General features: G+C 39.2%; 1 protein-coding gene across 3 annotated transcripts in view; it reads left to right on the plus strand.

The window, feature by feature from the left end:
* The first annotated feature begins 361 nt into the window (after nt 1–361).
* Nucleotides 362–15484, plus strand: part of ARFGEF1 (ARF guanine nucleotide exchange factor 1) — a 108098-nt gene continuing 92975 nt past the window's right edge. For 2 of the 3 annotated variants that reach the window (XM_090283597.1, XM_090283598.1), the window contains exon 1: nt 364–1032. In XM_090283597.1, the coding sequence (XP_090139723.1) occupies nt 909–1032 (124 nt within the window). In that variant the 5' untranslated portion in view covers nt 364–908. Of the gene's footprint in view, nt 1033–15484 lie in introns of all 3 variants that reach the window. The other variant, XM_090283599.1, reaches the window with a different exon arrangement.

Genomic DNA, 15484 nt, shown 5'->3' on the forward strand with positions numbered 1-15484 from the left:
TCCTGCACCTGGTAAAATTAAGCGCGCGGCAGCGTTGATAGTGCGGCGGAGAAAGAGCCCGGGTGTTTCCGCGACCCCTGGAGCGGAAGGGGCTGCGTTCCCCGCAATGGGACCTACAGAAAATCGGAGAGCGGGTGTTCCCTAGCCGGGAATCTTGGTCGGGTACCTGCGAGCCCTCAGACCCACTGCAAGTGACCCACCGCGCCTGGCGCGGCCGCCTGCCACACGCCACACCCCACGCTGCCCTGCAGGAGAAAGCTGGAGGCGGCGAGGCCCCGCCGGGCCGCCGTAGCTCAGCGCCGCAGCTCGGCCGCTCCTCCCGCGCCGCCCTCCGCCCCCTGCCTCCCCGCGCTGCGGCCGCTCTGGGCAGGCAGAGGCAGCCGCCGCCGCGCCGGGCTTCCTCCTCTGCAGCCGTTCGGCCGCTGCGTGACGCGTCGTTTCCTCCCAACATGGCGGCCATGGCAGGTCGGCGGTGATGGAGGCCAGTCCGCGACCGTGGCGGGTGATCGTCCCCACAGCCGGGGCAGCCGTGCTCTTGGCGGGCCTCTGAGCCACCGCCGTCTCGCTCCTCGGCCCCCAGCAGACGGCCGCCCGGGCTGGGATCCCTCGCCGCCTCCGGGCCGGAGGCGCGAGTAAGGGGGGTGGCCGGGAAGCGACACCCGGGCAGGGAGAAGCAGAGGTCCTGCGGCGCGGCCCTCCAGGAGCGACGTCTTAGTGGGGCTGCGAAGACCTCCGTACCTTGGCTGGTCCTGCCCGCCCCTTCCTGCTCCAGCCGCTGCCCTCCACGCCTCCTCCCTCCCACCTCCACCCCCTCTCCTTTCTCTCTTCTCTTCTTCCCCCTCCTCCTCCTGCCATCCAGCCGCTGGGAGCCGCAGGTCTGACGAGCCGCAGCCTCCTTCTCTACGTCCATGTATGAAGGGAAGAAGACGAAGAACATGTTCCTGACACGGGCCCTGGAGAAGATTTTGGCCGACAAGGAAGTCAAGAAGGCGCATCACTCCCAGCTGCGCAAAGCGTGCGAGGTGGCCTTAGGTGAGCCGGCGGGAGGCCCGGGGGGTGGGGGGTGGCGGTGGCCCGGAGGTGGGGTCGCCTGGGGGCTCGCCCCAGCCTGAGCCTCTGATCGTGGGGCGCCCCCGTGGAGCTCCCGGCTGTGTGTCTGGAGTTGACAGAAACTCGGCTGCCTGCGGGGCAGGGGCAAGGTGGAGGAGGAAGGACAGGGTGCTGGGTCAGGGACGCAGCAGGGCTGGGCACGGCTGGAGAGAAAGAGAAGATTTTGTGGGCGGACTGTTCGGTTCGGCCAGGACATCACCCTTTGTGATGAAGCAGAGATGAGCTGTTGTTTATTAGCCGAGAAATTCAGGTGGAGCCGATTTGTCAGCACTGGGTGTAGGAAGGGTTCTGTGTGCGAAATTTCAGGAACTTTGTCGTTTGGCGTGGTACTTTGGGAAGCTAGTGAAGTTGTTCCCTTGTCGACAGTCTTGAGAAGGAGCTTGCGAGGGGTGCAGCGTGTTGTGACATTTCTCCGCCTCCGCCACAGGAAAAACAAGAGTCATGTTGTATCAGACTAGGTTGAAGAACAAGACCAGAGGTTAAGGGGTGGGGGAGGTGATATTAAGAGCGTTAGAAGGAAAGGACCTTCTTAGGTGAGCTGTCTTTCATGACCAGGAAGCGAAGGCTTGAAATGGGGAAAACGAAAAAGACAATGACACCCACCAGCCACATGTCTGGACCCTGGCAGCTGCTCTCGAGCTTGAATTGTGATTTATAGTTCAGACGGGAGAGCTCTGGTGTAATGAAGCCCATAGCAGGGTAAATCCAAACAGTACTTAGACCGAGGGCAAGCAGATGAGGAATTGTTACAGGGTGGACACTGATAGATGTGTTGCATCCATCAAAGGTGAAAAGAACGGACCAGGACATTTAACACAAAGATAAATGACTAAGGCTTATGCTTTATTGTGTAGTGCTGCAAATAGACTAGATCAAATTGATGGGAAAATTAAGCTTGTTAAATGGGCTTTGGGGAAAAAAGTGTTCTTGAAGGGAAAGAAATCCCAAATAACTTAAATGTATGCTAAATAAGAGTCAAGACAGCTGAACAGCAACTTTGCCTTTTACTTATTAAATAAATAGGCGATGACTTTTTGACTTGCTATATAATAAGTCTTGATATTTTTTTCTTCTTTTTTGGGTTCATTAAAGTGGTGCTATGGAAAACATTAACGAAGAAATTTCATTAAAATTTTTTTGAATCTGTAGTATAGTGGGCTTATGTTTAGTCTTTCTGCCCCTCATGGATCAGAAGTTCACCTCTTATTCTTGTAGCTAAGGAAAAACTGAGGTGTATGAAAGACATTTTACATTGGTAAAAATTGAATTTATATCTGGATCTTGAATAGTTATTAAATTGGGATGTGATGAGGAAAGGAGTGATTTTTTTATAACTTAAAAGAATTGTTATATGTGGGATTGTGAATAACTTGTAGGTTAAAGCACTTGAGATTCAAAATAGTTTTATTTTTTGAGACCAAATTTTCCATGTTAGAATATATTTTTGATATACTAAATTGTAAGTATTAACACTGAAGAAATGGTGTGTGTGTGTGTGTGTATTCCTCTCCAAAATGCTAATATAAGTAAGTGTGTTTTAATGGAGATCTCATCAGAAGTAGAATCTGGGACCCTGGATTTAACCCAGTGATGTTGCATTGTAGAATTGTCAAGTTCCTGGGCCTTAACTTCCTTCTCTGTAAAATTAGGATATTGAAGTTAACCATTGTAAGGTTGTACATCCCCTCTAATGCACCATGAATGTGGGTGTACTATTGTTAACTTGTGCAGTGAGTATTCTTGCCATTCTTGATTGGCATCTCTAGAGTGCTTATTATATAGTTTTGGTCCGTGCCATTTCTAGACATAGGAACTACTTGGTAGTGTGTATGCCAGCTATACCAGGATTGTCTATTCGATTTGCCAGTTTTTACTTTTTTACCTCTGCTATATAGTTTGCAGAAGCTTATTATGAGGAATCTGACTACCCAGACAGGGGCTAGGCACTAGAGTACTTTATTTACTTGAGATGTATAAGGGTTTTTTCTCACATTTCATAAGTTACATTTAACCTCCTACAAAATTCATTGAGCAACCTCATAATAGTTAATCCCTGGTGAACTTGTTTTTTTCGTTTCTGGTCATTCATATCTACATTATCACCTAAACATAAATTGATAGGGATAACCCATCTCATCTTTGCAGAAAGTATACTGTCTTGCAATAAGAAAGTATCCCCAAATGTATTTTGTCCCTGGAAACTATTATAGGCCTTTCCCTTTCATTATTGAGACCTGGGCCAAGGCCCACTTTGGTCTCCTTGATAATCTGGCAATCAAGCAGGATGGGAAAGTGAACTGGAATGGCCTGGTTTGCTCATCCCTGATCTCTAGATTGTGAATGAGTAGGAACTGTATGGTGGAAGTACAGAGGTGAGTGTTAGAACCCTTTTAAATACACCTGCCTGCATTCACCTCCTCTCTCCTTCAAATATTTACTGAGCACCTATTATGGAGCTAAAGGGAGATGGCCAATAAAAAGGAAATATATAGATGTCTAAGTTTTAATCCTCTGTGTTTTAAAATCATTTTATTGGCATGCAGTTAGATTTCAGAGCACTGGTATTCAAAATTAATTCAGTAGCTTTTAAATTAAATTCAAAGGCCAATTATAAAAGATTTTCTCTAAATAATACTTATGAAATTACAGTTCTTTGCATATTCTTAAGAAAACTTAATTTTTTTATTACAGTATAGCTTTTAGAAAATTTTACCTAGATTAGGGGAGATCTTACTCATTAAAATAAAATCCATTCTCAAATACACTAAGTAAAGGAACTTTTATTTTCACAAAAAGAAAAATAATGAAAAATTTAAACGGTGTGCAGATTGTTTAAAACTTTTATCAAATTATCTTACATTTCAGACTAAGGAATGGTTACCAAAAAAGAAAAAAAAAGGAGAGAAAGAAACACATACATTGTTGTATTCAGGATGAAGCCCACAGGCTCAAGAACAGCTCCAGGTTGCCCTCTCTTGGTATGTGCCCACTACAGCTCTGCAGTAATCACTGACTGTGAACTCTGCAGTGTGTTGAGGCCTTCTAGGCTGCCCTAGCTTGGCTTGATCCATTCCTACTTTCTAGAATCCTGAATTAAAAATAGTCTGGCCATCTGCTGGCAGATGAGACAACAGCTGAGCTATTTTTAGTTTAAAAGAATTTAGGATTGTTGTGGGATCAGCTTGAAGGTAGTATTGTTTGTCTCTTGGGGAGGGTGCAGTTGGGCCATATTCCAATCGCCTCTAAGTTTAAGGTGTTTCTTTGAAGTTAGGGGTATGACTAGTTCAGTTTCTACTTCTAACAGTAGATACCTATGAAGAAATCCTGCAAACGTTAGGATGCACCAATTCATGGTTGGAAGCTGGCGCTGGTACAGACTAGGAGTAAAAGGGTGACCAGAAGAAGGTTTTAGCAGCAAGGGAGGAATGCTGGGGCAGTGATAAAGGTGGAGTCCCTGCGGAGATTCCAGAGAATGATTGAGACAAAGAGGAATTGTTAGGGAAGTGATTTTTCTGCGTCTGACAGGGTGTGAATTTGTGTTCTTCATTATATTCTAAAGTGGCCCTACTGATTTAATTTTTTTATATATGAGGATGTTACCCCTGATTATAGTCACCCCCAGATATGTAAATATAATATTTAGGTGAAAAATTCACAGAACTTGCTTCCTTCTGCCCTCCACCCCCACCCGTATTTTAGTTAGTGGGGTTATAAAAAAGAGATAGATGGATGGAGGGGAAATTACTCAAGGACTTGTGGCCCCAGTTTTATGCTACTTTTGGTAATTTTATTAATTTTTGTTACTTCACCATTTATGAAAAAATAATGACTTCCAAATAATAAATACCCTGCAGACTGTGAACATTTTAATTATAATTTAAACCCAATAACAAGTCTCTTTTAAAACCTTCCTTAATATCTAATGTAAAAGGTGTTTTCAGTAAGCCAGGCTGCCAGAATTTTTGAGATAGCTAGAAAAGAAGAATGAAATGACTGAAAAGAAGATCCTTTGATTTGAAAAAAATAAGTTTTGGTTACAGTGTATACTATATCCATTGTGGAGACACATTAACCTGCTCAATTTTACTTAGTGAAGTCTTTCCTCAATTTATTTGACCCTTTTCAGCATGTGCTAATACTGTTAACACCCCTAGGAAACACTGTTCCTTGGAATTTACTGTGGGACACTGTTCAAGGGAAAGAAAGGCGAAGTGGATAAAATAACCCCAACTACTGATGATAGAATTCTCCAGAGGAGTCATTGTGTTTTGGGAAAGCAGTGTTGACACTCTGGAAAAGAGAAGAAAGTCAGAAATAAGAAGCAGTTGGAAAGAGTGGTATCAAGACCAGAGGATTGTTTGCTTGCTGGCTCTTTCTTTCCCCTCCCGTCTGTGGCAGGCATCTAGTTGTCTCTTCTGGCGATGTTTTAACTTCTAGAGAAACTTCTGTTGGTAATTGTTTTTTCAAAGGAGAATAAAAGTGTATTGTAAATGGGAAATAATTGGGGAAAATATTTGTCATATTCTTTATAAAATGGAGGAGAGGATATTTGAAAAGGGGAAAATACATGAATAAATTATTGTAGTCATTCAAAATTAGGTATATTCTTCATTCAGATATTTGTTGAACTGAATAACATGTGCCAGATACTACTTCAGTGCTGGGCATAAAACAGTGAACCAAACATGCCTTCATGGAACTTAACCGTCTACAGTAGTGGGTTGAGTCTGATGATAAAACACTAATATATCGGGTTAGCTAAAAAGTCCTTTTAGTTTTTTTCGTAAAATAAAACACACAAATTTCATTTTTCACCAATAACCTTATTAATTTGGGTGTTTTGAGTGTGTTGGCTGTCTCTTGTTATTGGCTTCTAGTGGGTAGAGGCCAGGGATGCTGCTGAACATCTTCCAATGCGTAAGACGGCCCCACAGCAAAGAATTATTTGGCCAAAATGTCAATAGGACCAACAAACTTCACAAACCGCTTTTGACACATTCAGTCACAGCACCTTCTCCATACACCGCAGAAAACTTTTCTTTTTTGTGTTTCAGTTGCGTTTTTACCTTTCTTGAAATAATAAGGCATAATACACTGAAAATGTTGCTTTTCTCCCATTTTCAATATTAAAATGGCTGCACAAAAATTCAGCAGTTTTGATGAGTTTTTTTTTTTCAAATGCATGCTGATATGACAGCTGTCACAATACCGTCTAACAAAATTGTTTCGAATGAAGTTAAAGACAACTAAGCACTACTAGAGCCATTGTATGGAGAAAACTAAACGAACTTTTTGGCCAACCCAATATACCGCCAGATTGCTATTGTCTGAAGAAATAGTTCAGAAGGGTAAAAGACAAACGACTGGGGATGCACCTGTAGATAGGGTGGTTAGGAAAGGCCTTTCTGTGACGTGATATTTAGCAGAGAAGTGACAGAAGGAAGAGATTCGGACTTTCAGATACCTGGATGAAACAGAAATAGGGGAATTAGCAGGATGGGTGTGTGCCTGGTGCATTCGAGGTTGAAAGGAGGCCTGTGTGGGGAGAGTGAGAAGTGGTGTGGTGGGAAAGGAGGGTGACTTTTGATTTTATCTGTGATGGAAGCCACTGGAAAGTTTTGTATAGGGGGAGATTTACATTTTAAAAGGCTTACTTTGGCCAGTAGTGATTTAGACTAGGCTGCTGACATTGGGCATGGGAATTGATTACGTTTTGAATATATTTTTAAGGAACCTACAGAATTTGCTGATGGGTTGGTTGTGTGACACAATCTTGTAGCCAGAGCTGTACGGGGTTGTTGGAGAGGGTATTCGCTGTGATGATGAGGAGAGAAATGGTTTTCGGGAGATGAGTTTATGTAGTAAAACATTTTCATCCAACTCTACATGTGTTTTAGAATTTTTGAGTGATAGAATTTCCTGATTATAACAGGGTATCTTTTACTGAGAATGCACAAAATCATTTAAAATTTGAATTGGCAGGTTTTTTTGTGTTGTTTTTTAATTTTTTTTTCTCTCAGAGGACAAGCCTTTCACATCGTTTTAATTTTACAATCTACAACTGGCCTGGTCCCTCGCTGGGATAGGATCTTTACAGATGTGATTATGAAGAATCTCAAGGTGAAGTCATTTTGAATCTAGGGTGGATACTAAGTCCAAAGACTGGTGTCCTTATAAAAGAGAAAAGAACACAGAAACACACAAATGAAGAAGGCCATGTGAAAGTGGAGGCAGAGATTAAGGTTATTGTGTCATAAGCTAAGGAACTCCCAGAAGTCCCCAAAAGCTAGGAAGGGTCAAGGAAGGAGTCTTCTCTGGAGCCTTTAGAACTAGAATGGCCCTGCTGCCACCTTGAATTTAGACTTTGGGCCTCCAGAACAGGGAGAGAGTGAATTTCTGTTGTTTTAAGCCACCAAGGCTTAATTTGTCGTAATTTGTCAAGGCAGCTCTGGGAAACTAATAAAAGTTCCTTTTATCCTAACTTTTCAGAGCCAGTATGATCTTTTTGAGCTTACATTTATAGAGTTTACAGTTTTATTGAGCTTTACTTTATTGTGCTTCACAAATACTGTGTCTTACAAATCGAAAGTTTGTGGCAACCCTGTGTCAGGCAAGTTAATGGTGCCAGAAGGATTATGACTTGCCGAAGGCCCAGATGAAGGTTAGCATTTTTTAGCAATACAGTATTTTTTAATTAAGGCGAAAGAATTTTTTTGACATAATGCTATTATTGATCATTTAATAGACTATAGTACAGCGTAAACATGAATTTTACATGCACTGGGAAACCAAAAGGTTTGTGAGACTTTCTTTACTGAGGTACTCACTTCACATCGTAGTGGTCTAGAGCCAAACTGGCAATATATACAAGGTATACCTGTATGTGTCTAAACAATCAAATGCTGTCTCTGGCTGGTTTCTGTTTAATAATTCTCAAAAGCAGTTTTTCTGAGGCTTTAGTGTCCATGAGTCTCTTTAAAAACTTCTTTAAAAAAAGAGTCCTGGGTCCAAATATTCAAAAGTTTTGTGTTCTACCTTTGATATTTTGTTTTGCTTAGATTTAGATTTGATATAATTACATTAATCTATATAGCCTATGTTATCTTCTCATTCAGAAAATGTTGTGAGAAACAACCTTTAAAATACTTTATATCACAATACCTCTGGCAGTATCTTTAGAAAACACCATGTGGTGTGGCTTGGTTGGGCATTGTCTGCAAAGTGAAAGGTTGCAGATTCGATTCCAGTCAGGGCACATGTCTAGGATGTGGGTTCAGTCCCCAGTCAGGGCACTTATGAGAGGCAGCCGATAATGTTTTTCTCTCACATTGATGTTTCTCTCCTCTTTCTCCCCCCCTAAAAAACATCAAATTATAGATACAAGTTTGAAACATTGTACAGAGATATTAATAAGCAGATATAAGAATATGGAGTTTAGAAGAGAGTTATAACCTAGAAACATAATTTAGGACTCATCAGCATAGAGAGATAGATAGCGAAATGCCAATTTGTTATTCCACGTATTTATGCATGAATTGGTTGATTCTTGTATGTGCCCTGATAAGGATTGAGCCCACAATCTTGGCCTATCGGGACAATGCTCTAACCAACTAAGCTACCCGGGCAGGGCTTATTTGCTTTTAATGATAGACACATAAGTCCAATAAACTTGGCAGTTTTTATAAAATAAGCAAATCCTATTTTTTAGACAATTTCAGAAGAAAAACTGGGGGAAACAAATCACGTATGACACTTAATTGGAGATAACTGTTGTTAATTTTATAAAACAACAACTTTATTGAGGTGTAATATATGTACTATAAAATCAACCCATTTTAAATGTAATTATATTTTACTAAATTCATTGAGCTATGCAACCATCATCATAATCCAGTTTTAGAACATTTCCATCTTCCTAGTAAGATACCTAGTGTCCATTTACAGTTAATCCCCAGCTCTTGGCATCCAGTAATCTACTTTCTATGTGTACATTTGCCTTTTTCTGGATGGTTTATATAAATGTAGTCATACATATGTTGCCTTTTGTGTCTGGCTTCTTTCACTCAGCATAAATGTTTTTTAAAACTTATGTGTCAATATTTCATTTTTTATTGCTGAATAGTATTCCATAGGGTGGAGGTACTACATTTTGCTTATTTATTCACCAGTTGATGGACATTTGGGCTGAAAGAGTAATGCTGCTATGAATATTTGTGTGTAAGTCTTTACGTGGACCTAAATATTTATCTTTTATATAGATAACTAGGAATGGACTTACTGGGTCATATGATAAATTTATGTTTAAATTTTTAAGACACTGTCCTGGCTGGCATGGCTCAGTGGATTGAGTGCCGGCCTGTGAGCCAAAGGGTTGCCAGTTTGATTTCCAGTCAGGGCATGTGCGTGGGTTGTGGACCAGGTCCCCAGTTGAGGGCACTTGAGAGGCAACCTCACATTGATGTTTCTCTCCCTCTTCCTCCCTCCATTCCTCTCTCTAAAAATAAATAAATAATATCTTTTAAAAAAATGTTTTAAGAAACTTAAGTTGTTTTCCAAGTGGCTGCACCATTTTACATTTCCACCAGCAATATATCAGGATTTCCCATAGGTCCTTGCCAGACAGCATTTGTTATTGTCTGTTTTTTATTTTGGCCATCTTAGTTGATATGAAGTGTTATTTCATTGAAACATTAACTTCTTGAGGTATTTTTTCTAGACTTTATTCTATACACATACACATACATGAACATATGCATTCTTAAAAAAAAAAAATGAGCTATTTAGCTCTGACCAGTGTGACTCAATTGTTTGGTCATTTTCTTGCAAAGTAAAAAGGTCACCAGTTTGATTCCCAGTCAGGGCACATGCTTGAGTTGCAGAGTTGGTCCCTGGTCAGGGTGCATACAAGCGGGAATTGATCAATAGTAGTTGATCAACATCTCTCTCTCTCCTCAATGTTTCTTTCCTTCTTTGTCCTTCCCATCCCTTCTCGCTAAAAAATAAAATATTTTAAATATGTTGAGCTATATAATTTCTAAGGCAATAGAGAAAAATAGCTAACATTTATTCAGGTTTTACTGTATGCTAAGTTCTGTGCCAATGAAATACTGTATTGGCTTTATCTCAGTTAGTCCTTAAAGCAACCCTATGAGCTTAGGTACTATTGAGTTGGCCCAAAAGTTCGTTTTTTTCCGTAAGATGGTTCTAGTAGCACTTAGTTGTCTTTAACTTCATTTGAAACAATTTTGTTAAGATTGTATTGTGACAGCTGTCATATCAGAGTGCATTTTTTTTAAAATTACCAAAATTGGTTAATTTTTGTGTAGCCTTTTTAATACTGAAGATGGAAGAAAATATACAACATTTTTTGGCATATTATGCTTTATTTCAAGGAAGGTAAAAATGCAACTGGAACACACACAAAAGATTTGTGCAGTGTATGTGTAGAGAAGCTGCTATGACTGATTGAACATGTCAAAAGTGGTTTACCAAATTTTGTGCTGGAGATTTCTCCCTGGACAATGCCCCACTGTCAGGTAGACCAGTTGAAGCTGATAGTGGTCAAATTGAGACATTAATTAAAAATAATCCATGTTATACCACATGGCGGATAGCTGACATACTCAAAATATCCAAATCAGTTATTGGTGAAAATAAAAAATGTGTCTCTTATTTTACAGAAAAAACTAAATGGACTTACTGGCCAGCCCAATATTATTTTATTGGTATTTTGCAAATAAACTGAGGTTTAGAGCTTGTGTTTGGCAGAGCTGGATTATGAGTACCTTTTGGCTAAATGCCATAGTTCTAACCTGAGCACTTAGCTCCCAAACTGATTACAAGTAACATATTACAAAAAGGGAAGGAAGACAAGGGCCTTCATAGAAAGAAAGACACTGTTAAGAAATACAAGGATGGAAGATCCAAGATGGTGGTGGAATAGGTGGATGTTGTACTCACCTCTTCCCAGGACCAAACTGGAGTTACAACTATAGAGCAATCAACCTGAGTAACTAACTGAAGACTCGCTTAAGAGAACACTAGCTGAAGAGACGTCTTATAACCAAGGTAGGGAGGGCGGAGGATTTACAGAAGTATCCACATTGAAACTGTTAGGGAGGGCGGGGACACAACAAGAACTGGCCCTGTTTCCATGGGCAGCAGCTGAGATTCCGGAGGGACATCTCAGTTGTGGGGGGTTTCCCCCTGAGAAGTGTGACATCTCAAGCCCAAGCTGGGCTCTGTAGTCCAGAGCACCAGGACTGGGAAAAGGTGCCAACATAAGATTTGGATGTGATAATCAGCAGGGATTCTGCCTGCCAGGAAGAGATGAGAGTCTGCTGGAGACCAGGCTTCCTCTTAAGGGGCCAAAACACAAAATATGATTTGCAGCCTCTCAGCTGTGGCTCCAGTTGAGTGGACTGGAGTCATGTGAGGAGAGACTGGGGTTTGTGACTCTGAGAGAGAGTGAAGGGACAGCTGCTAGGATACCTGTGCTTAGTCACTCTCCCACCACAGACACCATCTTTTTTGGTTAAAGCAGTCTGTTTCATGTGGCATCAGCCTGGGGGAATGCACTAGCCCCAGCCCGCAGAGCTTGTGGGCTGTTAAAGAAGTCAGCATCCAAATTGTAAAGGAAGTAAAACTGTCATTTGCAGATGATGAGATACTATATATAAACCTACAGATCGCACCAAAAAACTACTAGAACTGATACATGAATTCAGTAAAGCAGCAGGATACAAAATAAATATTCAGAAATCAGTTGCATGTTTATACGCCAATAATGAACTCTCTGAAAGGGCAACTAAGAAAACAATCCCATTTATAATTGCATAAAAAATAATAATAAAATACCTAGGAATAAATTTAACCAAGGATGTAAAAGATTCGTGCTCAGAAAATGACACTGAAGAAGGAAATTGAAGATACAAATTTGGTGAAGCATGTATTGTGTTCCTGGATAGGAAGACTTAACATCATTAAAATGTCCGTACTACCCAAAGCAATCTATAGGTTCAGTGCAATTCCTATGAAGATACCAATGATGTATTTCACAGAAGTAGGACAAATATTCCAAAAATTTATCTGAAGCCACAAAAGACCCCAGATAGCCACAGCAATCTTGAGAAAGAAGAACAAAGATGGAGGAATCACACTGCCTGATATCAAAATAGACTACAAGGCTATAATAATCAAAGCAGTATGGTATTGGTGTAAAACAGACATCTAGATCAGTGGAACAGAATAGAGTCCAGAAATAAACCCACACCTTTATGGTCAATTACTATTTGACAAAGGAAGCAAAAGTATACAATGGGGTAAAGATAGTCTTATTCAATAAATGGTGTTGGGAAAATTGGACAGATACATGCAGAAACAAAAAACTAGATGACCTTCTTATACTCAAGAATAAACTCAAAATGGGTTAAAGACAAATGTTAGACTCAAAACCATAAAATGCCTAGGAGAAAATGTAGGCAGTAAAATCTTGGATATTTCTCGTCACAATATTTTATCTGATATCTCCTTGGGCAAGGGAAACAAACAAAAGGAAAAATAAATGGGACTATGTCAAACTGAAAAGTTCTTACATAACAAAGGAAGCCATCAACAAAATGAAAAGACAACCCATTGAATGGGAGAATATATTTGCTAGTGATAACATCTGATAAGAGGTTAATGCCCAAAATTTATAAAGAACATACACAACTCAACACCAACAAAAAATCCAATTAAAAAATGGGCAAAGCACCTGAATACAATTGGATGAAATGCTAATGAAAACCACAATTAGATTTCACCTTACACCTGTCAGAATGGTTATCATCAATAAATCAACAAAAAACAAATGTTGGTGAGGATGTGGAGGAAAGGGGACCCTCATGCACTGTTGGTGGAAAGCAGTATGGAGTTACCTCAAAAAATTAAAAATGAAACTGTGTATGACCCAGTGATTCCACTTCTTGGAATATATTCGAAGAAACCTGAAACACTAATTTGAAAGAATATATATGTTCATTGCTGCATTATTTCCAATAGCCAGGTTTTGGAAGCAGCTCAAGTGCCCCACAGTAGATGAGTGGATAAAAAAAAGCAGTGGTACATTTACACAATGAAATAGTACTTGGCCATGAAAAAGAAGGAAATTTACCTTTTGCAACAGCATGGATAGACCTGGACAGTATTATGCAAGGTGGAATAAATCAGTCAGAGAAAGACATGTGCCATGTGATTTCACTTATATGTGGAATCTGATGAACAAAATAATTAACAAAATAGAAACAGACTTATAGATGTGGAGAACAGACTGACGGCTGTCAGAGCAGCTACAGTTGGGGCACTGGGTGCAAAAGGTAAAGAGATAAAGCAAAAAAAAAAAAAATCGCATAGACACAGACAACAGTATGGTGATTACCAGAGGGAAAGGGGTGTGGTGGGAAGTATAAGAGGGTAAACAGTGGAATAAATGGTGATGGAAGGAGACTTGACTTGGGGTGGCAAGCACACAATACAGTATACAGATGACGTATTGTAGATTGTATACCTGAAACCTGTATAATTTTATTAACCAATGTCACGCTAATACATCCAATAACAGTTTTTTAAAGAGCAAAATACATTTAAAAAAACAGCCATCCAACAGCAGTACAGTAAAATACTGCTCTGTACATTTCAATGACTCTTGAGAGTATTTATATACTCTGTGTTCAAAGTGGCATCCTTGAGTCCATCATGCAAAAGTTCAGGCAAATTCATGTGCATTTTTCTGTGTATCATTCCAAGATTTTAAACTAAAGTTTAAAGTAAGGTTTTAATAATTTAAGCCATTTGGAAATTTAACCATCCTGTTACTCTCCCATGGATTCTCAATATGCTGACTTTTATTGTACTTGAATTCCTAACCTTTCAAAATTACTCTTGCTTGCCTTTTATATTTTATAGGATTTTCAAATTTTTTAATAATTGAAATAAAAATATCTTATGAAAATGTCATGGGAAATTACAAATAAGATTATTATCTGAAAATAATGGTTGTATGTCTGAGTGGCTTTTTAAATAAGTATATACATGTAATTATTGTGTAGTGTCATAATTTTCATTATTTCATGTGCATTTTCTATATACCTACTGTCTTCCTATATAGAGCATTTTAATAATTTTTAAATGTGTCATTCATTTAAATGTTTTTGAGTTTGGGAACATTTACATTTAAATTTAGCTGCGCAAAATTAGTTTTTAAAAATCTTTTAGATAGAGCTTACTGGGTTAAAGTATTGTTTATGGCTTTTGTTCCTTAGGCAAAATTGCCATAAATATACTCTACCTATACTGGGTGCAATGTACAGTAAAGTACTGAGGAAACATTTGTTGTCTTCAGATGTATTGGTTTTGATCTGTTTTTATGTAGCCATTCCTTTTCATCTTTCCTTTGCAATTTTTTTTTTTCTGTTTTAGAAGTAGAAAACACATAGAAACTCTTCTTTATAGTTAAGATAGGTATTCTTTTGTTTTCCATAAATTTTACTTGATTTTTTTCATACTTTTTTCTGTGAGATTTTTTAGAGTATGAGGTATGTATTTAATAAGTTCATTTTCTTCCTTTGAATTGATAGGTGTTGAAAAGCAGTTACTAAGTTTAAAAGCATTTTATTACATCTTTTTCCATTTTTCATTTTTAATTATAATAGTATAGTGCCTGACATGGTATCTAACAGAATTGATTAGTCCTCATTGCCCCTTATTTATTTTTATTAATGTTGCTTGATTCTTTTTCCAAATAATTACATTATTTTCTTTTATGTTCTTCAGCGCTTACTCTTAGCATTTTACTAACATAATACTTAATAAGCATTTTTTACCCTTTATTCTTATATATCAGATAAAAGTGTTACAGTTGGGAAGAAGCTGATTATTTTGTTGGGTCTCATCCTTCTATTCCCCAGTGTTAATTCTTATATGATAATTGAGAGTATATTTAACACAGTGACAAGCAAAAGCTTATGTTTAATTTCTAATGTGCTTGTATGTTTAGAAGTGAAAATGGAACTACATCTAGTAATAGTGAAGAATGGAAATAAGGTGTAGCATGTTTGATGATAGTTAATAATTAACAATTAATTGTTAATAATTAAGCTTTCAAAACTTATAGATGTCCAAAGGTGGGATGTTATAGTGAATACTAACTCTGTGTCTACTATTTTGCTAGAAGATACATGCACAGATCTTAAACTTTTTCCTGTCAAAGTCACTCTGTCAGTAATATAGTAGGGCTCAAGAATGAAAAGGAGGAGTCCAGTGGGCGTGGTGAGCGATGAGGATCTGACTAAAGAAGTAGCAGGAGGAATGGAGAAATCAAACTCAAGGAGTTATA

This window comes from Furipterus horrens, unplaced genomic scaffold, assembly GCF_987537825.1.
Source record: "Furipterus horrens unplaced genomic scaffold, mFurHor1.1.pri manual_scaffold_7, whole genome shotgun sequence".
Classification (NCBI taxonomy): Eukaryota; Metazoa; Chordata; class Mammalia; order Chiroptera; family Furipteridae; genus Furipterus; species Furipterus horrens.